This window comes from Oxyura jamaicensis, chromosome 2, assembly GCF_011077185.1.
Source record: "Oxyura jamaicensis isolate SHBP4307 breed ruddy duck chromosome 2, BPBGC_Ojam_1.0, whole genome shotgun sequence".
Lineage (NCBI taxonomy): Eukaryota > Metazoa > Chordata > Aves > Anseriformes > Anatidae > Oxyura > Oxyura jamaicensis.
In genome coordinates this window covers 128,352,972-128,380,887 of record NC_048894.1, presented here as the reverse complement: position 1 = coordinate 128,380,887, position 27,916 = coordinate 128,352,972, and the positions used below count along the sequence as shown (strand labels likewise).

General features: G+C 42.1%; 1 protein-coding gene across 1 annotated transcript in view; it reads right to left on the bottom strand.

Moving 5' to 3' along the window:
• Positions 1-27,614, bottom strand: part of ZC2HC1A (zinc finger C2HC-type containing 1A) — a 43,249-nt gene extending 15,635 nt beyond the window's left edge. Inside the window, exons 1-7 of the mRNA XM_035316711.1 lie at positions 27,505-27,614; positions 13,280-13,353; positions 12,547-12,663; positions 12,176-12,311; positions 7,454-7,602; positions 6,039-6,135; positions 4,957-5,065 (exon numbers count right to left, since the gene is read on the bottom strand). Coding sequence (XP_035172602.1) covers positions 4,957-5,065; positions 6,039-6,135; positions 7,454-7,602; positions 12,176-12,311; positions 12,547-12,663; positions 13,280-13,353; positions 27,505-27,520 — 698 coding nt within the window. The 5' untranslated portion in view covers positions 27,521-27,614. The remainder of the gene's footprint in view (positions 1-4,956; positions 5,066-6,038; positions 6,136-7,453; positions 7,603-12,175; positions 12,312-12,546; positions 12,664-13,279; positions 13,354-27,504) is intronic.
• Positions 27,615-27,916: the final 302 nt, after the last annotated feature.

The following is a 27,916-nucleotide window of genomic DNA, read 5'->3' as shown; positions in this document are numbered from 1 at the left end:
TCTGGAGATATTCAAGGCCTGTCTGGACGCCTACCTGGGCAGCCTGCTCTGAGGATCCTGCTTTGGTAGGGGGGTTGGACCTGATGATCTTTCGAGGTCCCTTCCAACCCCTGCAGTTCTGTGATTCTGTGTGATTCTGTGAGAAGACTGCAGGCAGAACACACTAATCACATTCATACTTCTACTGAGTCTGACTGGGATGTGGAGATAACTTTCCCTGCAGCAGCCCATACCATGTTGTGCTCGACACGTGTAGCTAGAACAGCAGTGGTATCACACCAGTGTTGTGTCTATTGCTGCACAATACTGGCACCGCATCAGGACTCCCTCCAACCCTCACTCCCCAAGAGCCAGCAGGCTGGGGGTGGGCAAGAAACGGGGAGGGAACATCACCAGAGCAGCTGACCTAAAGCAACCAAAGGGATATTCCATACCATATCACACTCAGCAATAAAAGGTGGGAAAAAGGAAGGAGAGAGGGGGCTTTCATTATGATGCCTGTCCTCCCAGCCAGCCGCTATGTGTATTGAGGCCCTGCTTCCTTGGACATGGCTGAACACTGCTCATTGCCGGGAAGTAGAGAATAATAACGAGGGGTGGAATGTGTGTAAATTGTCCACTTTGTGATGATATTACACTTCTTATGGTGTGGGGAATTTTTTCTTTTTGATGCAAATTAACTTTGTGAAGACTGTGATGATTGTGATGTAAGAGTACATTGTAATTATTCTTAAATATGCTTCTCACAGAGGTGAGGGGTGAAATGTATTGGGTTTACGTGGCAAGGTTGTGGTAGTGGGGTGGCTTCAGGGGTGGCCACTGTGAAGCTGCCCCATGTCAGATAAGAGCCACTTTGAGCAGGCTCCAAAGGGACCCACCGCTGGCCAGAGCCAAGCCAATTAGCAACACTGGTTGGGCCTCTACAAGAGTGGATTTAATAAACGGTGGAAAAAAAAACTGCTGCGCAACAGCAAGAAGAGTGAGGAGTGAGAACCCCCAGGTCAGTGCAGAAGGTGTGCAGGATGTGTTCCAGGCACGTAGAGGCAGCTCCCCTGTGGCCTGTGGAGAGGCCCCTGGTGGAACAGGCTGTCCCCCTGCAGCCCATGGGTCCCACATGGAGCAGATCTCCATGCTGAAGCCTGTGGAGGAGCCCCCGTGGAACAGGTGGATGTGGCCTGGAGGAGGCTGCAGCCCATGGAGAGCCCTCGCAGGAGCAGGCCCCGGGCCAGAGCTGCAGCCCGTGGAGAGGAGCCCACGCAGGAGCAGGGGGTCTGGGGGGAGCTGCTGCCCACTGGGGACCCGTGCTGGAGGAGCAGTTTGGTCCAACAACAGATGGACCCCATGGTACAGAGCCATGTGGGAGCAGCTCTTGAAGAGCTGCTGCCTGCAGGCAGCCCCCGCAGGCTCACTTCAGGAAGGACGGCATCCCATGGGAGGGACCCCACGTGGAGCAGAGGCAGAGAGTGAGGTGAAGGATTGGCAGAGATGAGTGTTAGGGACTGACTGCATACCCCACTCCCCTGCACTGCTTGGGGGGAGGAGGTAGAAGAGGATAGATGAGGGGAAGATGTTTTTATTTTTTTTGTTTGTTTGTTTTTGTTTGTTTCTCACAGCTTTAGCTTTTTAGTTAATAGGTAATATATGTCTTTAATCTCCCTACACTGAGTCTGTTTTGCCTGTTATGATAATTGTTGAGTAATCTCCCTTTCCTTATCTCAATCCCCAAGCCCTTTTTGTGTCTTTTCTCTCTCTTCTCTTTGAGGAGTGGGAGTGAGAGAGTGGTTGTGGTAGAGTTCAGCTACCCAGCTGAGTAAAACCACCACACTCCCTCACAATGACCTGAATCACTTTTACCCAATTTTACAATTCTGAAGTGAAGATACAGGAAAAGACAGCAGCAGGAAGAGAAAAGCAAGTTTGATGCAAGGCAAACAAAATCAAAGGGCTCACAATACAGGACAAAATAAAAAGCTTTTTCCTTTCCCAGTTCCAGCTCCAATGTGTTTCTTCATCTAACACTAAAAATAATATTCCTCTTTGATTTCAAAGGCTTTCATCTTGACCTCTCAGTATCTCCCCTTCGTTCTCCACAGTTCTGATGTTTGTGAAATGTCAATTTAATCTTCACCATGCCCTGTCCCCTCTGCCAAGGCTGCTGTTCCGAACTCTTTCTACAATCAGGAAGGCCACCTTGCATAAGCTTGCTGTAAGGAGAGTGTTTGCTTCTTTATGGGTATCTAGTCAAGGAGCTTTTCCAGTGCAACAAGGGATATTAAGAAAGGGAGGCAGTGATGGGAACCAAGTCTGGCAAGTCACATTAATTTAGTAGAGCAGGTGAGAATGTAGGAATGTTTATTCCAGCAGGGTTATCTGATTGAGGACTTCTAAGCTGGTAGACAAACACAAAAAACAAACCTCTCAGTCAAACTATTTGGTGGGCTAACAAGCTACAGGTACCACTTTCAGGAAGGATGAATCTTGTAGCTGGTAAGGGCCCCAGACTGGGATGATGCAGGAAACTGCAGAGCTCTGCAAACCCATAAGAGGTGTACAGGGAAAAGGGTAAACAAGAAGAACAAAAGGGGAATACACAGAAAAGAGTATAAAAGGGGTGACAGGATGCATGTAGAAGAGGGCCAGTCACACTTGTCTGGCCAAGCCCTGCAACTGAACAGAGCAGTCAGTCCTATTTTCTCATTATTAAATCTTTTCTTAAGTCTCGGTATTCCTACTCTTTCCTGTGTGTGTGCTGCAAGGCAGGCTAGGGATCTGGCAGGGATGTTGGGTGTACAGAGGGGCCAAGCTGGTACTCAAAGGATCAACGAATGTGTGTGTTTGGGAACCCTGACAGTGCTGCATGTGTGCCTGTACTATGAGCCAGAGACGAGGAAGAGATTTTGGCTGCCCGCCAGTTTTACGTGAGTCTTGTTGAAGGCAGCCCTTGGTGTGTGACCAGCCTTGTCAGCATCCTGTCTCTGTGTGTGCCTGGGATATGAGCTCAGCTTTACTGCTGGTTGAACCTGAAACATGGAAAGCTGCAGCTGTACTCCAACACAGCCAGGGCAGAGATCTCAGGTCTCCAAGGTGACAGGAGAAGCAGTCCTGGGCCAGAGCAGCTGGAGGAGGCAGCCTCTGCCTTCGCTCTTTACCTCACTTAATGTTTGCCTTTTAGTAAAATCATTATCTCATGGTTAGGACACGTTACTTAGCTTTTTAGAACACTGGTGAAAAAATTTCACAGACACTCACTCCCTCAGGTCTATGCCTCAACAGTATGAGTAGTCAGAGCAAGGAAGAATAGAACTGCATCCTCATGCTACATGGTGTTAGTTAGGATTGAAGGATAAGAGCTGTAATTTGTACTTGTGCATAACTGGTAAGACTTGAGAGCAATAAATGAAAAATAACAAATTTTATGCAATAAATCAAGCAGTTCATCCCCATTAGTTATTTCAGAATGTATTTTCTTTCTCACAAACTTAAGCTGCTGTTTTTCTCCATCTTATACAGAGTTCATCCAAATTGATACTCGTACTTTATAGGAAGAAATCATCTTCAATCAACAATGATATAACTGTAATCAGTTTCTTCTTTTATTTTTATGTTTTCTCTCACTGCTTCTTGAGGCTCCTCAATGCTCTTCAAACTTATTGAAGCCAATAAAACTTTACAGAAAACCCTTGGTATCACCGCAGGTGAAGAAAGGTGATCCTTCCACTCTACTCAGCATTGGTGAGGCTGTGCCTATAGTACTGTCCCATCCCGTACCTGCCCCAGTACACGAGAGGCCTATACATAATGCAATGAGTCCAGCAGAGGGCAACCAAGATGATCAAGGGACTTGAGCATTTCTCCTCTCAGTAGAGGCTGAGAACTGTTCAGCCTGCAGAGGAGGCTCAGGAGGATCTCACTGTCTATAAATACCTGAACAGAAGGTGCAAAGAAGACAGAACCAGTCTCTTTTCAGTAGTGCCTAGAGACAGGACAAGAGGCAATGGGCATAAACTGGAACACAGAAGGTTCCGTCGCACTATCAGGAAGCATGTCTTTACTGTGCAAGTGATGGAGCCCTGGCACAGGCTGCCCAGAGAAGTTGTGGAGTCTCCTTCCTTGAAGATCTTCAACAGCTGCTTAGACATGGTCCTGGGCAGCCAGCTCTGGGTGCCCCTGCTTGGGCACAGGAATTGGACCAGATGGCCTCCAGAGGTCCCCTCCAACCTCAACCATTCTGTGATTCTGTTGAACTACTTGTTTTTTTTTCATTACATACATTTCTTCTTTGAGAGAGCTTGCACTGAATATCCCCCTAACAAATACCAGTAACAGCCTTAAACACATTACTCACAATTACCAGCCTTAAATCCGCAATTTCAAGGAACTCTAGTAATGTACAACTGCCATTTGTTGATGCTGTTGTAGAGCACAGGATTCTATTGCCTTACGTCGGCTCATTCATTGGTTGCCTCATGTATTTTAAGGGGCAGGTAGGAGTGAAGATGTGCATCCTTTTGTGTTAAGAGGAAAGATCCTGTCACAACTGGCTTGTGGTCTATGGCAGAGACCTCTTTTATTTTATTTTCATGAAATGAGAGAAGTGGTAGCTTGGTAGTATGCCTGGTAGTTTTCTCCTTTTCTCTTTAAGTCCTTCCACTTTTACAAAGAAAAAAAAATACATGACTCCAACCATTTTTGTCTGTTCTATAACTTTCTAATTTTCATATCTAGTTTAATCACTTCTCCTCCTTTGCTGTTATTTTAACATTACAAAATGCATCTTTGCCTTCTCCAACATTCTTTAAATATCAATTGCATTTATAAATAAAGGATGAATTCAAACCACTGCACTTCTGTAGCTTGCAGAAAACAGTAAGAACACACAACCCACAGACACTTCTAGAACTAGCACAACGTAAGTACAAAATAAGCTATAAAAGACAACGTTAAGTAGGAACTTACCCTGCTTGTGGGTTCACCATTCCCAGTGAGTTTTTATGAGCTGGTGATAATGTCTGAATTTTGCTCCCACTGGACCCGGACGAAGACAGTGCTTTACCTGAAGAGGCACCTTACAATTGAAAGTAATAAGGGAAATACAAGAAAGCATAAGATTCTGTTATTGGAATGATACAATTAACAATATATTTATTGTAGAATTCAAAACAAGAGATTTAGAAATATTTTACATTATATACATATAATAAATACATATTTCTTGTATTAAAAAATATCAAGATACTAGCACAAAACAAGTATGCTTCCAAAAGTGTATAACAAATATACAATTGAGAAAAAAATATTCTAATAATTGGATCTGTTTCTTCAGAAAGGAAAAGGAAAGAAGCCTGGAATCAGTAAATGCACATACAGAACCCTATTGTTATCTGAAAAAAGAGTAAGTCTGCAAAATATTTTTATAAATTTATTATATTCAGCATACAAATTAGTAGAGAATACATCGACAGAAAAATCTGATGTAAAAAGATCAGAATTAGATACCATCATGCATTACTTCACAGAATGATTTTGCAGGTTCAAATCATAAAAATCCTTATTTGACCTGATATATAAAACAAGAGCCCTACATGCTTAAGAGTCTTGGTGGATAGGGGCCAATCTGCAGCCATTCCATTTGTTTATTTATTTTGCAAACATGCAAACAAATGCTTGCAGTTCAGCAATAAACTTGGATGGGGCTTTGGACAACCTAGTCTAGTGGGAAGTGTCCTTGCCCATGGCAGGGGAGTTGGAACTAGATGATCTTTAAGGTCCCTTCCAACCCAAAGCATTCTGATAGACATCTTATATGTAGTTAAAAAAAAATCAGGTTACAAAAAACACTGATTTAAAAATTGTATCTGAAAAAAACAGAAGCCATCTTATCCTCTCATGAAACACTAAGCTCCTCCTGTGAAATTTTTATTCCTTCAGTTTAAATCAACACTGTAGAAATCCTTCCAACTATTATACTATTTTTACTACATAGTTTGATAACTAGTATTTAGAAAAGAAATGCAAAATTGCTAACATTAATTTCTTACCTACTACTGTTTTGCTAACACCACTTGGCTGTGGTAAGCGTGACGATGATGGTGTTGATCCTGCAGAAGGCGCCTTCTTAACTGCAGCAGGCTTGTACTGTAACAAAATACAGCCTAGAAATTTAAGCAATTAAATCAAACTATCTATGTAACATGATAGGTAGTTATCTCAGGCAGACTGGGAAAACAAACTATGATTACTTAGTAACTAATTCGTTTCTGGTACAGGGGTCATACAAACAGTTTCTGCCAGTCCGGTTTCTTATAAATAAATTATATTAGTAAGAAAGATCGTCCAGCTTATTGGGTTTGTTTTTTTCATTTAACTGCATGCTTTGTGTTTTTTCCACTTTTCTACTGCTTTTATTTTTTTCTATACATATCTCACAAGCTTAACATTACCACCTCATAACCTGGTAATTTTAAAGAGAATATTCAAGGGCAAAATCATTTTTGCCTTTTAAATCCTACTCTCACGTGTGGTCTCAGCCAGTCCAACATGCTTTAGAATAAAGTGCAAGAATCACCAGACTAACTGCTTTTGTCTGTTTACTCTTCAAAGCTTCCAGAGAAAGTTTCACCACTAAATGAAGACACAAACTTTAATCCTTCATTTGTTTTAATCACAACTTAACTATTGCAGTTCTTACCCTGATTTGTTTGAATTCTCTAAACCTCTATTTAGACAAAAACATAATAATTCTGCACCTTTATTTGTTTAGTCTGGAGAAGAGAAGGCTCAGGGGAGACCTTATTGCTCTCTACAACTACCTGAAAGGAAGTTGTGGGGAGCTAGGGGTTGGCCTCTTCTCACAAGTAACTAGTGATAGGACTAGAGGGAATGGCCTCAAGTTGTGCCAGGGGAGGTTCAGGCTGGAAAATAGGAGACATTTCTTCTCAGAAAGAGCAGCCAGGACAGGTTGCTTAAGAAAGGCTGGATGTCGTGCTTAGGGACACAGGTTAGCAGGTAATATTGATGGTAGGTAGACGGTTGGACCAGATGATCCTGGAGGCCTTTTCCAACCCTAATGATTCTATGATTTTTATTTGTCCACTTAATGAATAGTCTGAACTGGATTCAGAAGACTTGCACAACAGAAATTAAACTGTCAACAAAAACTACATTTACACTTCCTGCTACTACCCTTATCTGTCATTGTCACAAATCTCCAAATTACATCTGTGACTGTTTTCGGCTTTTCAACTGCTGCCATCTGATTTACAAATCTCCAGTTGCAACTCTTATAAGAAACCAAACACCTCTTCCATGTTTAGGCTCTAATAAAACAATATTTTAGTGTCTAAAACAATAATATTACAGAATAAAATAATTAATTTAAGGGCAGCAAAATATTAAACAAGTTTAATTTTATATCCAATGCAAATTACAATTTAAGAAAAGTGTTTCTGTTCACCTGTGTTCTAGTAGGAAGCTTCCCTTTGGTATCAGCTGCCAGTTTCCCCTTATTAGTAATACGTGCTGCTTGTTCCTTGCAGAAATTGATGTGTCTGTCAGCTGCATTTTCATTAAATCTCCTCTGACAATATGGACACTGGATGTAATCTTAAAAACATAAAAGCCTAACATTAATAATGTGTTTTAACAAGTGTTATTTAAAAAACAAAGTGCTTTAAAGTCTTTTAAAGACCAACCCCAACCCCAGAGAAAAACAGCATCTCTTAAATCTGAAAATGAAACACAAATTACTAGGGAAAAGATTGTCCACAAGGTATGTTTCTAGATTGATGGATAAGAGGGAGAAGAGTGGTTGAGAATCAGAGACAACTTATATGAAATCAGCAATACTTTGAGAGATGCTATTCAGCAGGGAAGGTGACTGAAGAAGTTGATGGACATGGCTGGGAATTCAGCTGGCAGGAAGTAGAGAAGAGGTTTAATAAAAAAAAAATCACAAATACAGTTCAGTTTGTTCAAGATATAAAAGTACATTAAAACCTTTCCCATACAGATAAGTTAAAGACAACAAATTCTCTTTCAAAATTGCCAGAGGAAAGAACTGAGTAATACCAACTAAAATATTGGAAAGGATCATTTAAAAATAAATAAATAGAACCAGAAATATAACAAGATAACCTGAATCAGAGAAAAATTCAGCCAAAATTAGGAGATAGGATAACTGGTGTCTGCACTGTTTTTCTCCAAGATAAATTTAGTCACACTACGGACAGTAATGCTTGCAGGAAATATTAATAGTGGGAAAAAAAAAAAAAAAAAAGGCTATCTAAGTGTTTAAAGTCCTAAAAGATCCCTCATGTGCATGTTGGAAATACACTCCTTAAAATATGCTGCCCACCAACAGTAAAGTGTTTGTGCTGCCGTTTCAGACAGATGTTTTAGTGCCTAGAGATTTGAATGTTGAATTCCTCAGAATACAGTATTCTAAACTATAAACATCAGCTTTGGAAGAACTGGACACAAGCACAGGAGTTTAAATTAGTATGTTCCCTTGTGATTTTAAAAGTGTATTAAAGAAAAAGATTCAACAGTCATTGCCTCCAGAATGAATTAGATATTATACAATCCAAAATAAGATTGAGATTACATGTTACTACTCCAAATACAGCTGATGTACTTTAAATAGTTAGCCTTTACGATAAGCAAAATTTCAATTAGGTCAAATGTTTAATGGCTGGCAAACTATGAATACTGACTCAAGAAGGGAAAGCAAAGGCCACGGGAAGAACACAGAAATTCTTCACAAGTGATGGCATGGGAATCTCATGTGGTAACAGCAATTGTTTATTTTTACATAAACTCCACTACTGTCAGAATACTCAAACAAACTACACCTTAACAGATGGAAATTCCGAAGCAAAAGAATTAATAACCATGATCAAACTATGACAGGCCCAGACAGAAAATAAATAATATTAATAAGAAGAAATCCATGAAGCAAGCAACTATGGAAGCCCCTAGATCATAAAAAAGGCCATTTCTAACTAGGGCATGGCTCAGTTCCCACAGAAGACCTCCAAAGCCCACTAAAGTAAATAGATCAGACAATAAAGGATTAACACATACTCCTAAGTATGAGGGATTTTATGTTCATCCTTTGTAAAATGCTTAGCACCAGACAGCCACCTGGCTATCGCAGTTGCAGAATGGTTGAGAATGGAAGCAATCTCTGGAGATCATCTGGCCAACTCCCCTGCTCAGCCATGGGCACCTGGAGCAGTTTGCCCAGGACCAGACAATACAGTCGGTACAGAAGAACTGTTAAGATTCAACATAAGCATCATACAAACTAATCAAATTAAAAACAGGCAGTATACATACACAGCCAAGTTCAATGTAAATAGGACTGACTTAAGAACCTTCTCAACATCTTCAGGCTATTCTGTACAATTTCTAAAGAAAATCTAGCCCGGTGGCCTTCTCTGATGGACCAACTGCATCAGCGAACATGGGAAGACCAACTGATGTTATCTACCTGGACTTCTGTAAGGCCTTTGACACAGTTCCACATGACATCCTGATCTCCAGTTTGGAGGGAGATGAATTTGAAGGGTGGGCCATCCAGTAGATATGGAATTGGCTGGATGGCTTCATCCAGAGTTGCAGTCAATGGCTCTATGTCCAGGTGTAGGTCAGCAACCAGTAATGTCCCTCAGGGGTCTATCTTGGGACTGATTTTGTTCAATATCTTTACTGATGACACAGTCAGTGGGATCAAGCGCACCCTCAGCAAGTTTGCAGAAGACACCAAGCTGAGTGATGCAGTTGATACAACACAAGGAAGGGATGACATCCAAAGGGATTTGGACAAGCTTGTGAACTGGGCCCACATGAACCACATGAGGTTCAACAAGTCCAAGTGCAAGGTGCTGCACCTGGTCGGGGCAATCCCAGACGCGAGTACAGACTGGGAAAACACACTGAAAGAAACCCTGCAGAGTATGGAGAAGGATTTGGAGGTTCTGGCAGACAAAAAGTTCAACATGAACCAGCAGTGCACACTTGCAGCCTAGAAGGCCAACCTCTTCCTGGGCTGCATCAAGAAGGAGTGGCCAGCAGGTAAAGGGAGGCGATTGGCCTCCGCTGCTATGCCTTTGTGAAGACCCACTTGGAGTACTGCATCCAAGTTTGGGTCCTCCAGCACAAGGATGTGGATCTGTTAGAACAGGTCCAGAGAAGGGCCACAAAGATGATCAGAGGGCTGGAGCACCTCTCTGGTCAAAAGAGGCTGAGAGAGCTGGGGATGTTCAACCTGAAAAGACTCCAGGGAGACCTCATTGCAGCCATTCAGTACTTAAAGGGGGCTTATAAAAAGGATGGAGAGAGACTTTTTTACACATTGAGAGGTGATAGGACAAGGGGAATGGTTTAAAACGGAAAGAAGGGAGATTTAGATTAGATGTTAAGAGGAAATTCTTCACTCAGAAGGTGGTGAGCCACTGGAACAGGTTGCCCAGAGAAGCTGTGGATGCCCCATCCCTGGAAGCTTACAAGACCAGGCTGGATGAGGCCCTGGGCAGCCTGGTCTAGTGGGTGGCATCCCAGCCCATAGCAGAGGGGTTGGAACTACATGATCTTTAAGGTCCTTTCTAACACGAGCCATTCTATGATTCTATGAAAATGTGGAACAGGAGATCAAAGAACAAGCAACACTGCCTTTTTTTTTTTTCCCCCCAAACTCAAGCAGTTAAGAAATACTAATACAGAACTTTCTCCTTCAAAAGGAAAAAAGTCTAGCAGCTACTAAGAGATAAACATGCCAAAGAGCTGAGTAGGAGAGGATGAATATACTCCATGAAACCCCATGTCATTCCCATTTCTCCTGCATGTAAAGTGGAAAAGAAGCAACTGTAACTACCCCTGCTCTTTTTTTTGTGTGTGTGTGAAAGAGTCCACTGATTAATTAATGCACCTTCTCTTCATTCCTGGTCCCCTTTTCTTAAGTCTTACCCACTGCAACAGGATGAAGCCAGGAGGCTACAGACAATAAAACTCAGGTTAGCAAAGTAAAACAGAAGGAGAGAAGCAGAGGTGAAATATCTTTCTCTTCCCATTACATCCTTACATTCTTTCAAGAAGACTAAACTGAGCTACTTTCTTCACTTCAAACTTGCTTGCAGTCTCTTACAGACTGGTGCTAGGGGAGCATCATTTCAGTGGCTTTTACAGGGCAGATTTAGTTCTGTGTTTCTCTGCTTGTAATTCAGAATCCATACAACTAGTTTATTAATGTAATTTTGTCCATGATTAGGCATGTTTCTTAGTGTACTGAATATTACAACTTTTCACTTCTAACTATGAATGCACAATTACAATCCTAATATTGGGACTAACTCACTTCCAGCAGAGAAGCAAGATGGGGAATACTTACATCCTCACTTGTCCATGAGCAGACAGAAGAAAGTAGATGATTGCGTCTGTCCTTCCCCAGTCTTTCTGAAAATAACCGCTGAGCTGATCAAATTCTTTAGCTCTTATGACAATAAAGTAAGAGCTCCACCCTACTATGACATCACAGAAGTTTACTGAAAAGTGTACTTCCTTCCCAATGACACCAGACTGCTTCAACACTTTACCTAACCTCAGTTCTGAGGCCATTCAAGGACTGTCACTCACTTGCTAATACAAGCTCCAAATCTCACACACCCTAAATGCAAGTATCCCCCAACATGAGTGTCATGTGCACTAGAGCAGTTCACTGCACAAGGTGCATACACAAAAATAAATCTGAATCTAGCAAGAAATGGAAGAGACTACACTCTAAGCTGTCACCATGTGCATTCCTACAATACATAAAGGTTGCAGGTGTCCAGAATCAATGGCCAATTTAAAAGACAGTCTGCTCTTCCTAAGCAGATCCACTACTGGAGGCAGAAATATGGTGCTGAAACAATTTGTCCAGCCTAGTGGTTTATAACACAGTGGCAAGCTGCAAGCTGGATACAACTCTCTTTTGTTACATTGAAAACAAAGTCACAGTCATTGAAAACTAAAAAGGATGCTAGCCAGTCACAAGACACCATCTGCTTAGGGTTAATCATACAATAATCTTTATGAACTCATGCATACTGTATTCCAAAAAAATTACTTTTCAATCCAAATTTTTACAAATTGTTTAAATTACAAAGAAGTCTTTAAGAAACTCAATTGTTTTACATACCAGGGTCATAAGATGGCGGAGGTGGTGGAGGGAGTTTTCCACCATCTTTAAGATTAAGTCCTTTGGCTGCTCGGATAGTTGCTATGAACTCCTCGTGCTTTCTTCTCCAATTGGATGGTTTTTTGGGAGGTTCTGGCTAAGAAGCCAAAAAAGAAAGAGCTTTACGTATTTGAAGCTCTTACTTTATGCTAGATGCATCCCTTATTTTAATACACAATATTATGGTTAAATTTCTTCCAGATCCTAGTTGATCTAATTTATCATAAACTGGCAGCAGAAACAAACCTCATTATGAAGCATACATATTTTGCCTAAAAAGTTCATATGTAAACTACTCTGGTGGTTTACTCCGCATATGCAGAGTAACATACCCGTGGCTTAAGAGGTTTTACTGTGGGAATGTCAGTTCCTTCTGCTCTCTGTCGGCTGGAATCAAACGTCTTCCTTTTCTTTGCAGAAGTTTTTTGGCAAATTGGTCCATGCTTTTTCTACAAGCAGAAGAAATAAAGGAAAATTTTCTCCTGATGAGTACAATCAGACTGCTTTCACTCAAATACTTCTGCCAACCTTTACTTTTTGAACAGAACTACAGGAATTCACAAATGCATATACATGATCACAAAAACTCAGTAGCTGAGGAAGAAAAAGACGGAGTATTTGTTCCTTTTAAATAAAAAAAATACTGATGGTAGGTAGGCAGCATTTGCATTTGAAGAGCAAGATGGATCAGTGTCTGAAATTCATATTAACATTAGGGACAATCCAACTTCTACTGAGACTGAAGAGTAGGGCATTCTGAAGACAGCTAGCAGAACACTATTTACTAGATAAGATAGTATGATTCTCATGCTTATATCTGCAGAGACAAGGAATAATTCTGTGGCTCCACAGCAGACACTTTTAGAGGGACAGGAATTTTCAGAATGCGACAGGCTGCTGAAATAAAATTCACCTTATTTAAGGAACTTCAAAACCGAGACAGCCGGAATTCTTAAGTATTTGAAAAAACAAACATCTAGATCTACTTTATTTAGCTATACTAACCATCGCTTAACTCTTGTTAACTTATCAGACCTGGAAGCCAACAGTACTCATGCTACTTACCAGTGCTGCTGGAAAGAAAGTCCTTCCACAAATCCTACATGGCAACAGATCTCCAGTCTGCACTGTAACCTCACCTTAAAAACAAAAACAACACACCTCTATAACAATGTCCAAATTTGCAGTAAAAAAAAAATCTTCTTAGATTGCTAACCTCATACATGTCACAATAACAACAGCTGCCACTGTAACAGTATGCATTCTTTGAACCATGCAAAGGCTGTGCAGATCAGAAAGGAAAAGCTAATATGCAAGTCCTTAGGTACTTTTCAAATCAGTCAGGCCCTGTAACAAGTCAATACGAATTCTGATGATTTACAACATGACACTCTGCACTTTTAAAGGGATGCTTGCATATCAGCATGCATATGACTGATTCACCGTATGTCATACTGACAGTTCAAACAGACATGGAGAGCAATGATACTTACTGGGCATTCCTGGGTTTTTGAAAGAGAATCACCTCTTACAGCATCAAATGGAAGCCACACATCATCAGTTATTTCTCTCTATTAAGTTAAACTATTCCACTTGCTCTTCGAAAGAATATTCTTGAAAGCTCTTTTTACAATCCACTTTACATAGGTTATTACTGACAGTTTACATAAGCATTTCAGAAGTGGCAATTCAAGCACTGGTACAAAAATGTAAACATTATACTTGACATAGAACTGGTTTATAGAAACAGATAAAAGACTAACAAGCCAAAGTATCTAAGTTTAGACAAGCAGGTATGTTCATATAGTATGCATTAACCAATGGAATTGTGTATGAGATGAAAAACTGCATAGTTTCCAAATGACAGGTATCTACTATATTTAGTACCACACAAGAGCTGTAGAAATATTTTTATACCATGTGTATGTATTTATCAAGAGGCAGTAAATTTCGACCAAGATTAAGACTGGTTAGACTGAGTACAGAGAAAGAAATTGACATTTGCAGATGATACAGCTCCCTCTATTTACCCTGGGAAAATAGAAGCACTTTCAATTAAAATAGAAGCACTTTCAATTGACTTGTACTTCAGGCAAACTAATGGTTGAAACTATAAAAGTTAAGAACATAGGAAAGTTGAAAGATTTGATCATTTTTTGGTCTCGATTCCTCAGTGGAAAACCATTTTCCAACTAAACATACATACTTCTCAATTAACTGTAGGACCAATCCTAAGAAAACAGGAAACCTAACAAAATGTTTCAAGGCAAGCTAATGCAGATTCAGGCAGCCATGGTTCCCCAAAAATACATTTTTTTCCCCAAATTTGAAGGTTAAAATTGAATGAGATTTCTGGTACCAATACATAACTATTAAACCTATTCCTGTCTTTTTCAATTACTCACATGAAATACCTTATCAGTATGTAAACATGCATGATGTATCAATTGCATCAATATACTACAACACATTTTAAGAACTGCAAATCATACAAAATGCATTCTGCAGTTTAACACATTTCTCTTCATACCATGCTTTCATTATTTGTATACCTTCTCCCTGTAGACATGAATAAGCTCTTACCACACCGTAGCAGGAGTGCACTGACAGCAGTTTTGAGTCCTAAAGCTGAAGTCATAATTAAACTTCCTTTTCTGTCATCTAAATGCACACGTATTTGCATGCACACAAGTAAGGGGAAAGTAGGAAAGAGAAGACATTGCAGATAAATCTTGATTTTCTTCTGTTCTTGCATTTGAACTATATTTGCATGTTAGCAACACTTAATGGAAACTTTTTATTTTTTTCCCCTCTCTATTTTAAATAATCATGTTTGATTTTTTTTCCATAGGCTTCTTTCTTTAAAAATCTCAAACACGAGCACAACATTAGTCACAAGTAACAACATGCAAGCTGCCTGTACATATTTCAGATGGCTGGAACCTGCCCTCATCTTTTTTTTTTTTCCTCAAGGTTGAAGTTGAAATGTCAGGCTTTCTTCAATTCTACCAATCAAGAAATAAAACATATGCACAGATTATTTTTATTTCACTACTTTACTCTTCACAGTTTTCAGCACTCTTAATAATGCTAGCTGACATCACTGTGAAGTCTCATTAAAAAGAAAAAAAAAACAACTTTCTTTTATCGCATTATTCTAATTTAATTATCAGCTTTACAGAATTTACCAACAAGTAAGAGATATATTTCAGGGAAATATAAAGTGATGCCATTTGTGATCTTAATAAAGTAGCTGAAATAAATCACAAATAGTGATCTTAAAATCAGATGCATAGAACAAGATTAGGAATTTGAAAGAATCCTTTAAAATATCTGCCTTAGTAAATGAAGAATGGCTTTTACACCCCATTCTTCTGCTCACTGAACTCTGGAATTCACCTTTGCATTTAAATTCCCCATGAGAAAAAAAAAAAAATAGTTGTGCTCTAGGTCATCCTGATCCTGCTTGGCAGGGTTTTGGACAAGATGATCTTCATAGGTCCCTTCCAACCTTGGCCATTCTGTGACTTGATAGATGCTCATTGCTCTAGCAGTATTTACACACGACATACCAACACGTAACAAAAGCATGTTAGCACTCCCTGCAGCTACAGTTACAGAGCTGTACTTGCCTGAAGCATTCCTAATCCTCTGTCCTACTGCCAGGCAAAACCATGTTTGCCAGAAACTGTTGCTACTGCCACTCCTTTCCTCCCCATAACACAGATCACTGACCCAAAACCAAAAGGAAGTTACTTTAAAAAAAAGTTGACACTGTACTGAAAATGGGAAGCCCACAGTCCTTTAGATCTGCACACTCATCCCTTCATTCCTTACTCAATTTCCTCTTCTTCAAATTAAAAAAAAAAAAAAAATCCATAAAATCTTAACATTTCTCTCTCCTGGGCTCCAAGCCTTCCCTTACAGAGGTGAGCTACAGCAACAAGAAACATGGTAATTTTAAAATGAACAAAACATGGGACTGAAATCATCAAAGTTTGAAAAGTTGGTGGGAAGCTTTTTTTTTTTTTCCCTCTGACAACATTCATGTAAGATACCCAATGCACTCAGTCTGTAATGCTATGTAAGTAACAAGTGACATAAATGAACAAAATACAGAACAATGCTTACACATTTTTTCAGTAATGTTAAAAGTTAGTATTTCCAACACTAACAATAAAGAGGATAATCTGGCACTTAGGGACATGGTTTAGTGGGTGATATTGGTAGTAGGGTGGTGGTTGGACCAGATGATATTGAAGGTCTCTTCCAACCTTAATGATTCTATGATGATTCAAAATAATAGTGTGTAAGCAATTGCAGATGGCCAGTTTCTTATATTAGGACTGAGTATCTGTATCTGAGTAATTTGTTGTTACTACAAGTAGCATTGTGTGGTAGGTACCATCCGGTTCTTTATTATTGTTATTTTAATTGCAAAACAGCCATTTTTGGTACGTGATAACTTATGTGTGCACCTACCTGCTTACACCAGAAAGCACATGGGAATTAGGTCTGAAGATGCATCTTGCTTCTGCTCTTTACATAAAGAATAGAATGAAATTATCTCAAAACCAGTCTTAAAAATAAACCCAGGGAACAGGATGGGAGGTGGAGGGCAGTCCCTGTGGCTGAGGGGCAGCCTTTCTCTCTGGCAAGCCAAATGGCCCAGGGGAGCCAGCCCCAGAAAAGGGGCCCTCAGCCCCCCCCCCAACCCTCCTCCTTCTTCCCCATGAGGGCATCTTCCAGGCCACTTCCCCCTCAAGCTGGACATCACAGAGGCTTGCTGAGGTCACAGTGGCCACCACTGCCCCACCTTTGCTGCAGGCCTTATAAAACAGGACCCCCCTGCAGCTGCCCCACCAGTTCTAGCTTCTAGGCCAGGCCCTCTGACAGCCAGCTTGCGTGGTGGGAAGAAGACCAGAAGCAGGAAGGTGAGTGGCAGCCCTCCTCGGTGTGGGTGGCCAGAGATGCAGCCCCAGAAAGAGAAGAAAAACACACAGGAAGGTCAATGCCCAGCACAAGCTCAACCTGGCCACTATGGTCTAGGATGACAAAAAATATTTTTATAAATAAATTAATGGCAAGAGGAGGGCCAAAGAGAATCTCCATTCTTTACTGGATGCAGAGGGGAACATGACTACAGAGGATAAGGAAAAGGTTGAGGTTCTTAATGCCACCTTTGCATGCCTTTACTAGCCAGATCACTTATCTTCGGGGTACTCAGCCTCCCAACCTGGAAGTCTGGGACAAGGAAAAAAAGAACCCCCCACAGTTCTGTTGGAAACAGTTAGAGACTTGCTGCTCCACCTGGACTGTCACACTTGGACTGGGGCAGATGGGATCCACCCAAGGGTGCTGAGGGAGCTGGCAGATGTGACTGCCAAGCCACTTTCCATCATCTATCAGCAGTCATGGTCATCCGGAGACGTCCCAGATGACCAGAGACATACTAACTAATGTGACGCCCAGAAGGGTCATAAGGAGGAGCCAGGGAACTACAGGCCAATCAGCCTGATCTTGGTGCCAGGAAAGGTGATGGAACAGGTCATCTTGAATGCAATCACATAATATATGTGGGACCACTGCAAGATCAGGCCCAGTCAGCATGGGTTCATGAAAGGCAGGTCCTGCCTGACCAACCTCATCTCCTTCCATGACTGAGTGACCTGCCTGGTGGATGAGGGAAAGCCTGTTGACACAGTCTACCTAGACTTCAGCAAGGCCTTTCACTTGGTCTCCCATAGTATTCTCTTGAAGAAGCTGGCAGCCCATGGCTTGGACAGGTACACTCTTTGCTGGGTTAAGAACTGGCTGGACAGCCAGGCCCAGAGTGAAATCCATCTGCCGACCAGTCACCAGTGGCAATCCCCACACTGGATCAGTGTTGAGGCCCATCCTCTTTAAAATCTCTATTGATGACTTGCATAAGGGAATTGAGTGCACTCTCAGTAAGTTTGCAGACAACACCAAGACGGAGGGAAGTGTCAATCTGCTGGAGGGTAGGAAGGCCCTGCAGAGGGACCTGGGCAGGATGGGTCAATGGGCAGAGGCCAATGGGACAAGGTTCAACATGGAAAAGAGTGCTGGGTCCTGCACTTTGGTCACAACAACCCCATGCAGTGCTATAGGCCTAGGGGAGAGTGGCTGGAAAGCTGTGCAGCAGAAGAGGATCTGGGGGTGCTGATTGATGCTCACCTGTGAGCCAACAGTGATGCTCACCTGTGAGCCAATGAGCCAACAGTGTGCCCAGGTGCCAACAGCATCCTGGCTTGTATCAGGAATAGTGAAGCCAGCAGGACCAGGGAGGTAGGCAATTGTCCCCCCATGCTCTGCTCAGGCTGCACCTCGAGTACTGTGTTCAGCTTTGGGACCCTCAGTACAAGAAGGACATGGAAGCCCTGGAGCATGTCCAGAGAAGGGCTACGAAGCTGGTGAAGGGTCTGGAACACAAGTCCTGTGAGGAGTGGCTGAGGAAACTGGGGTTGCTTAGTCTGGAAAAGAGGAGGCTCAGGGGAGACCTCATTGCTCTCTACGGCTCCCTGAAAGGAAGGTGTGGGGAGCTGGGGGTCCACCTCTTCTCACAGGTAACTAGTGACAGGAGTAGAGGGAATGGCCCCAAGTTGTGCCAGGAGAGGTTTAGGTTGGAAATTAGGAGACATTTCTTCTCAGAAAGAGCAGTCAGGCATTGGAACAGGTTGCCCAGGGAGGTGTTAGCATCACGGTCCCTGGGGGTGTTCAAAGGAAGGTTGGACATGGTGCTTAGGGACATGTTTTAGTGGGTGACATTGACAGTAGGGTGATGGTTGGACCAGATAATCTTGAAGGTCTCTTGCAACCTTAATGATTCTATGATTCCATTATCTTTTTTCATTGAAATTAATTATTTTTGGCCATCGTTTTCCAGAACAACTATGGTAAAAAAAAAAAAAAAAAGCAGTAATAAGAACAAAAAATCTTGTTCTGAGTGTTTTTAGCCTGATAAAATAAAAAAGGAGTAAACAAAAGCAAAAATTTTATAGCTGAAAACTTTGGGATTTCTAGGAGAAAAAGAACGTTTTTGTTTGTTTTAATCTCCCCAATCAAAAGTTAAAAGGCTGAATTTAGTTAAAATGGCTGAATTTAGCAGTCTTTAGGGAACTCTTTTCCCTATACCACTCCTCAGTGCATATAAGCCTCCCAAACGATAGTAAATGAGGATAAATCATACGAGCGACAAATTTGTTAAGTAGCACTAGCTTACTCTTCTATACTTCCTCCAGGTTGTAAAAGGAATATAACCCTGAAGATGAACCAGTAATTCACTAGCCAGCTTCATGGCTGTGCATTGGAAATCTCCCCTCACACGGCTACTTTCCAGCAACAATGCCCTTATTTTGATTACACAGCCACAGAAGACCCAAGACCCAGCAGCTACATTTCCCTTTCCTTTCCCCATTTGTAATAGCACTTGTCGCCAGCAGTTTACGTACTGGTGTTAAACATGAATAAATTCAGTTAACTTAGAGAAGGACATAATTATTACCGTTTAGATAAACGGTTCAGGAGAAGAGAATTAGGTCTATACCAACAGAAGTATTTTTGTTGAATTGATGCCAGCATTATGATATACATCTTTATACCCTATTCTCCTACTGTCTGACTGAGACCAGCTCTCAAAAACAGAGTTCAACTTACTAAGATGCTGGCTGTCCAAATTAAACAAACTGACTGGGAGTTTTATTACCAACACTCTTTGCTTAATTCTCAGACTCTTATCACCTGTATTTCTGAGCTGTTCTTGTCAGAGCTCTACCTCCATCAGCTAATCACTGAGAACAACAATCTTTTTTTTTTTTCCTACCTGCACATGGAGAAGTTACTGCACGCTTTCCTTTTGAATATGGTCACTGTCCAGTCACACATATAGGGCTGTGAGGCAACATGCAAGGTTGATCTGATAAAGTAAAAGCTAGCATAATGCTAGCTCCTACTGTCACGTTTTAGGTTTAAGCAGTTGTGTAAACAGATGCCACACCTTGAGGGAGCAGAAGCCTTCAGTACTGAACAGCTATCGACTCAAGTTTCGTTACAGCTTTCTCTTTTGGAAAGCTCTGTGCTCCCATGTCATGTCTGTACTTAGATACGAAATACAGAATGCTCCAAAGAAACAAGGCTGCAAAGATTAAAGCAACATTTAGCCTTAATAGCAGCGTTTTTTCATGTTGTGAAAACTGTTTGACTATCCTTCAGAACCTTCAATTTATCTGCAGCAATGGCAGTACTAAATGTCTTTGGTCAGACAACTGTGATGATCAGAACACCAGGCCTCACTGCGTTCAAACTTGCAGAAACACTCCAGTCCAATTTCCAGCTTTGAGATCACCTACTCAAACCCAAGTGGTCTACAACTGTTGAAGACCAGTAGTCAGAGTGTTTGCCAAATTTTTCTGCAAAATTTCATTTATTACTTTTAGCACAACTCCCATACCATCTCCAAAAGCAAGTATTTTTTCCACTTAGTTCTGTATACTTCCGGTACAAGAAAAGTTTCAGTGCACATACCCCACTCAGTATCTGAGGAACTGCATCATCAATCCACAGCATCTACACTGCCTTTCTCCAACCTATGTCCACTAATCAGTACTGCCTGCGTTGTATTTTTAATCAACACAGTAACTAACAGCATTCATCACGGAAAAGACTGATGACAAATAGCATAAACAAGACTCGCCCCAAAATAATACTGACGCAGTGATACAGGTAGTGAAATGCTTGTCTCAACAGCTTAGTACACCAATTTTAATGAGCATTGATTAACAAAAAGATTCATGTAAAAAAGTAGAAAAACATGAAATGTTAGTTCTGCAAGTTTTTGATAAAGGTAATTCTGAGGTAAAAATGAAAGAAAAAGACATCAAAGTGCTTAACAAAGGGCAGTACTTGCAATATGGTGCTGAAGATTGATTGACGGGAATGATTTACTCCACACCAAGCCAATCCTTCGTAGTCCATGCCATTCACTAGTATGTAGGAAGAGTTAGAGAAAGCAAGAGGAAATCACAGTAAGCTCTCTTACTATTCAAACTTTTTGTGTACTTTGAAGTTTTGATGCAATTGGGTTGTTCACAATAAACAGCAAACCAATCTACTTCTGTCTAATTCTATCTGCACTTAATTTTAGAGGAAAGACTGAAGAACTCTTCATCTAGTTCTGTATTGACAATGGAATCTAATCTTGTGTAAACCTGTCACTTCTGCTTCCAAAAGATAACAAAAAGCAGCAAAACTTCAATTTCTTCAAGCTGAAAAGCTTCAGTAAGGCTTTCATAGTACCTCGTATGTTTTTATGTCAGCTTTCCAGCCTGACAATGCAAGTGCACTATATTTGTCAAAATTGCTATTATTGCACTGAACACGAGTCTGATGACGGTAAGTTCTGTATTACTTCCTTGAAAATAATATCAAGGAGAGCCCCACTGCCTCAAAGTGACAACCTGGAGGAGGATTCTATGAAGTTATTTTTGTGACTGAGAAATGAATTGCATGCAGTTAAGAATGGTTGTAATAGCACCACACGCAAAACTCATATCATAGTGTGTTCCCCTCTTCTCTGTCTACCCTGCCTTCTTCCCTTATATGAAGTGTAACTTCTGATGTGAAAACATGCTGATGTCACACTACGTATCCTTAAAAATAACCAGCTCTCCTGGATCCTCTTCTTTCTAGGACTGTATCTCATGGGATTCTTCAAAGCTGATCCCTAAATAGGCTAAAATCTCCTGAAGTCCAGGGTTGTGATCCTGCTTGTTGCCCCACTTACTCCTCTCAGGATCCTTCATTCAATCACCTCACGGTCCCTGCAGGCAAGGCTGCCCCAGCTCTCACATCTCGAGCAAAAACTTCCCCATTTGTGGCTGTGAGGTCCCTCAGGAGTGCCTCCTCTTGTTGGCTCCTTTATCACCTGGGTCAGAAAGTTGTCATCAACACACATCACAAGCATTCTGGACTGTTTGTGCCCTGCTGTGCCATCCCTCCAGCAGGTAACAGCGTGGGTAAAGTCCCCCACGAGGACCAAGGCCTGTGAATCTGAGGCTCCTTCCAGGTACCTGAAGGAGACCTCACCTTCTTCCTGACCAGGTGGCTTGTAGCAGACACACCCGACATGTCCCACATTGGTCTGCCTGCTAACCCTGATCCATAAGCTCCCAGCTGGCTCCTCATCTGTCCCACAGTTTTCCACGTACTCCTGCTGCTCTCCCACATAAAGAGCACCCTCCCCACTTGCCATCCAGCTGGTTCTTCCTGAAGAGCCCATATCCAGCCACCGCAGCACTGCAGTCGCAACCACCTGTGTGTGATCCCAGCGAGACCATAGCCCCTTAACTGCATGCAGGCCTCCAATTCCTCCCACCTTTCATCATCCTCCCTTCCATTCCGCTCCCCATGCTGAGCACTCGCATACAGGCACCTGGGAGAGGCACTCAGTTATGTCACCTAACCAGAAAAATCCCTTGAGAGCTTCCCCGTAACACATACGGAAACACAGCAAATCCCATGGCGACTAAGTAGCACTGTTTGATCGATTTGACTTCTGAATACATTATTTGGTCTTCTGTTAATGAGCTTTAACATCAACCACTAGCCACGAGAAAGCATGTGACCCACAAAAATCAATGTATGGTTAAAGAATTCTTTTTTGGCATCATGAGCTCGCTGCCCTGCATTCAGCTGCATGCACCATGACAGCAGGCAGCCAAGACTGGCCTTCTGGCTCTGACCTTACACCAAGGCAGCTCAGTGCAGCTGCTAGTAACTGCACACACTAACACTACTCAAAAGCACTTGGACAGAACAGTCCCTATCTAAGTCTGCCTGTTTGCCTGAATATTACCCAGTTAACAAACTAAAACAATGTGGTAAAAATAATGTTGATAATAAGCTCCATTATTAACAATAATAGTACTCAATATATTATTTTTGAGGAATTTCTTTAAGTAAGCTCTCCTCCATCAACTGTTGGACATAGTCCTGGAACCAGATTTTAATGAAATGAAAGAACACCTTTTGATAACAACCACACCACAGTGGGTAGGTAAAATACACTCTTCTTCCCCCTTTTATTTAACCCATTGAATTCAATGACTAGATCAAGCCAGTTTCTGCAATTTAAGTTAAAAATGCACAGGGATCCATTAGCTCTAAGATGCTGAAGAAACAGTAATCTGAAACAGCTGAATTCCCACATATGTGTACTTTACTGCCTTTCCTTTAAAAGTGAAATATATTCTGATAACACACTTCCCCTATCACAGAAGCCTATATTTAGTTTTCCGAATTGTTCTTCAAGTAAAACAATGTGTTTCAGTTTCTTCTCCAAAACAAACATTAACTAAAAATATAATTGCCCTGGAAAAAGTAAACATATCCATAGTTAATACAGCATATGAACTGTAAAAATCAGATCACTCAGTAGAGGTGCAATCATGTGTAAAAGAGCAGTTTGATGCAAAGTCATACTTATTGTGACTTAATAGCTACCAGAGTACAGATTCTTAAAAATATATATACATTAAATATATATATACCTTAATAATAGTTTTACATTTCACAATGTCTTTAGTAGTTTCCAACTTGCTTATTTAAGAACAGCACCATAAAATTAATTCTACCTTTGGACAGATTACACACTTTCAGGTTAAAAAAAAAAAAAGGCAAAATGTAACAAAAAGGCAGAAGGCTCTCTTAAATGCAGCTTAAGAAAATGGCTGCCAAAGTAAAGAAGCTGCTGTACACATCCAGAGAGGAAAGACATATGTACACAAAAGGGAAATGAAGCTCACATTAATATTATTTTGTTTTCAAACAGAAATAATTTCCTACAGTATGACAGTGGGCATTGGCTCTTTCAGAAATTGTGAAAGCAAGCATGTGTGCTTGCATCCAATGGTTTTACTCAGATAAAACCCCACAGCAGAATGCCTGAACCATTTGGGGTGGGGCACGTCAGCCATGATCAGGGTAAGTGAAGGGTCCAGAGACAAATGCTATTTCAGCACAGATCCCAGCTCTTGGGAGAAGGTGCTGTACAGCAAGCCTTATTCTTAACAGACCTCCAGGGCACACCCAGATTGCTCAGAGACTAAATGCTTAATCACAGCAGTCCCTGCTTGGCACCCGCAAGGGAAAGCGCTGGGCTGGAGACTGCAGGCTATTTCCTGAGCAAACAGCCACCCATCCCCTTCCAGCCACAACCAGCCTGCCCCAGCTGCTGCAGTGCGGGCTGCAGGAGGCCACTGGGGCTGGGCAAGCACAGCCATTACCTACCACAGGGAGCTGGACTTTCTCCCTCGGACACAGCTGCCCCATGCCCTTTATTCCTTAGGCAGCAGCAGTGCTGACCCGCTGGGACAGGCTGTGAACAAGTGTGAGAAGAGGCATTTCGTCAGCTCAAGCAGCTGTTGCCGGCATCCTCCCAGAAAAAAAACAACAGGCTGGAGAGCGGTGAAACATGCCAATGTGTGAGTGACAACTTCTTCCCGGCCAGCCAGCAGTGACAGCCACAAGCACATGTTGGCCCGTCAAAAATGGTCCTGCCATTCAGCACGTGCTGGACTGCCCAGGACAGGGCTTTTTAGCTCACCTCACTGTATTTTGCAGGCACAGAGAGCCTACTGCTGTAAGCATTTTCACCAGTAAATTAAATAAAAATTCAGAAACAGCCAAACACCAAGAAGGCAACAGAGTAACAAATGTCACGCTAGGAACTCGAGATTTAAGTTTTGAAGCGTACCTCAGATTTATCACTTGTAATGACATATGTGCACCAATTCCTTTTTACAAAGCTCACAGTTACAAATTTCACTTTCAGTATCAGTGTACTAATACGGCAATGCTGCTATACAGATAAAGTAATAAAGCACACTTCAAAAAAAAAGTGAATTTGGAAAGATACATTTAAGTCACACAGAAACCTACTTTGCTATTTCACTCAACATTTAAACTTGCACACAGTGAGAAAAACGCAATCACAGCATCAGAAATATTAATCAGCTTTTAAATGTCACCAATGCATATCCACAATCCAAATAATACACATTCATCTCTCCGCATCATGGAAATAATCATTACTAACTGGGTAAAGTTATTTCTTATTAAAAGCATACTTGCATAATCAGAAATGGATTCCACATCTATATTGCTGAGCTTCAGAAAATTAATACACCAGCTTCGGAAGGCTGAAAGCCCAGGCCAAGCATCCCCAGCCTGAGGGGGCCTTCCAGAGTCATAAAAACATGCCAGGAGGCTGCAGCCAAAACCCCAAGTCCTGCCCCCCACCGTAATTACATCCCTCACACTCAGAACTGCCAGCACCAGCTGTACAGATCAGCTCTGGGAATTCATTTTGCTAAGCCCTAACCCAAGACAAGGAGCAGGCAGAGACAGATTTCGGGAGCAGCCCATGCTTCCACATGCAATAAATATGACTGTGGAAGTGTGCTCCTAAACACAGATTTAATCTAAAATGGCAACTAGAGATGTTCTGCTGACTGCCAGTAAAGCAATAACAACAAAAGAACGATTCCCAAGTGAAATAATTATTGCTATTGGCTTTGCCTTCATTTTCCTCTCTTGAGGCTGCCTCCCTACACAAACTGCATGAGTCCAATCTATGTGCAGAGACAGCTTAAAGTGAAAAACTGTGCAAAAGCCCTGTTTACTTATGTACACTGCAGCTCAAGCAACACTGATAAATCATGTTTTGAAGAAAAAAAAAAAGTATTTTGTGTTTTGGCAATGTTTAAAGTAAGAAACACAGTACAACTGATCCACAAAGATGCAGAGAATTATACTGCTCAGTTTCAAGAACTTTAACGCTCAAGGAAACTGAATAACAGGGTGGAATGTGAGTCTTCAGAACCAAAGGTCACCTCGAGTTTTAGAAACATATTATTACCTGAGCTATTCTTAAATTAATCTTGAGTGTTCAGAAGGAACATTCCACATCTTGGAAAACAAAATTACTTTGATAAGCCTAGCTTCTAAAAGTACTTTGAAGAAAAGCATCAGAGAGTAAACATGAGAATTAGCTCTACAGTTTAACATTCTTCCTCCTACCACTCCCTATGCCTACTGAAATACAAAGAAAATGTAAACCAGCTCCAGACGTCAGAACAGTGAGAAATTCTACCCCAAGAACAACAAAATTTTTCAGGCTTCTGCTGTAACCTGTAACCATTTTTCTTCCCACCGTCTGTTATGAAGGTACCAGAGCTTATAAGACACAGCTGGCATAGCTGGCCTTGCTAAGCTAGCTCACAGCCAAACCAATTGATTGATGAGCTGCAGATGACATGCAGTCCCAGCTGCAGTCAAACACATTGCTGACTCAAAATTAAAGCAGGCTTTCCCTTTCTGGACAGGCAGCATGGGATTGTCATCAGTCGGAGACAAAAAAGGATTATTCGATAAAGCACTGGACACTGCCTTTCAAATTTAATTAGTAGGCATTAATAGTAAGCAAGGAATAAGAGTAAATTAAATAAGAGAGAACCTTTTTGGATTTGAATGCCAAATCATGTTGCCTAGATTTATTGCCTTGATGAAGTCACTAGCCATGAGAACAGTCTGACTGTAAAATCTATTACCGAAAGAAGACAGGAGGTATTCATTGAGAATTACTTCTGTTCTCCAACTGAGCTCGAAGGGACACAGAACAAAGGCTAGCTGGTGCTCCCTCCTATTTAAACACTCAATTACCTTTAGTGAAGCACAGCGTGGAAGCCTTAATAACTATTTTGCAACAGCTACTCAGAACAGGCCTGCATTTTTTATTTTTTTTTTAATATGGCTAAAGCAGCTCGTAAAGCACAGTAATGACAGACCCACTGACACGTTCTGAAGGCGAGCTGCAACTTCTAGAATCCCAAGCCGATACCGATGGATACTCTGAAGAGCACGGACACCTTCATTCATCTGGCACAGCATAAAGTTGCTTATAGTGTCAGCAAACACACGGATAGAGCACTGACCACTTCCCCAGCATTACGAGCGTACCCTGACACCCACCTCAATCCTCTGCCTGCAGAAATATAAAGGCAGCAGGCAGGGGCTCCACGCAGCCCTCCCAGGCCCCAGCAGCCCGGCCGGGGGCAGCGGGGCTCCCTCACCACCCGCGGCCGAGCTCTGGCGGCGAGGCAGGGCCGGAGACAAAGCGCGGCCCTGCCCGCCGGGCTCCGCGCGGGGCCGCCGCCCCCTCCTCCGCTCGCCACCCCAAAACCACCTCTCGCCACCCCGCCGCAGCCCCTCACCTTCCAGCCCCTCCATGGCGCAGCCCCGACCGCGGCCACCCGCGCCCGGCCCGGCCCAGCCCTGCTCGGCCCGGCCCAGCCCCGCCGCCGCTGCCGTGGCAACGCCGCCACCGCCCGGCCCGCCAACATCGGCCGCTGCCATTGGGCGGGCGGCGCGGGCGGGCCCGGCCCTCACCGCCCCTCACCGCCCCTCGGGGCTGACAGACACCGAGCGGGCCCCATTACACACCCCGACACCTCAGCTGGTTTTGCCATAGCTCCTCCCGATTTTTTAAATCTCCGAATATGTAGCAGCAAAGCATTTCAAGATTTTTTTTTTTCTTTTATCTGTAAAGCGTTATTTCAGGACTAATTTTTAACATATTTTATTTCAGTTGGAGATAGCAATGTGCCATGAGCAACTAATAACGTT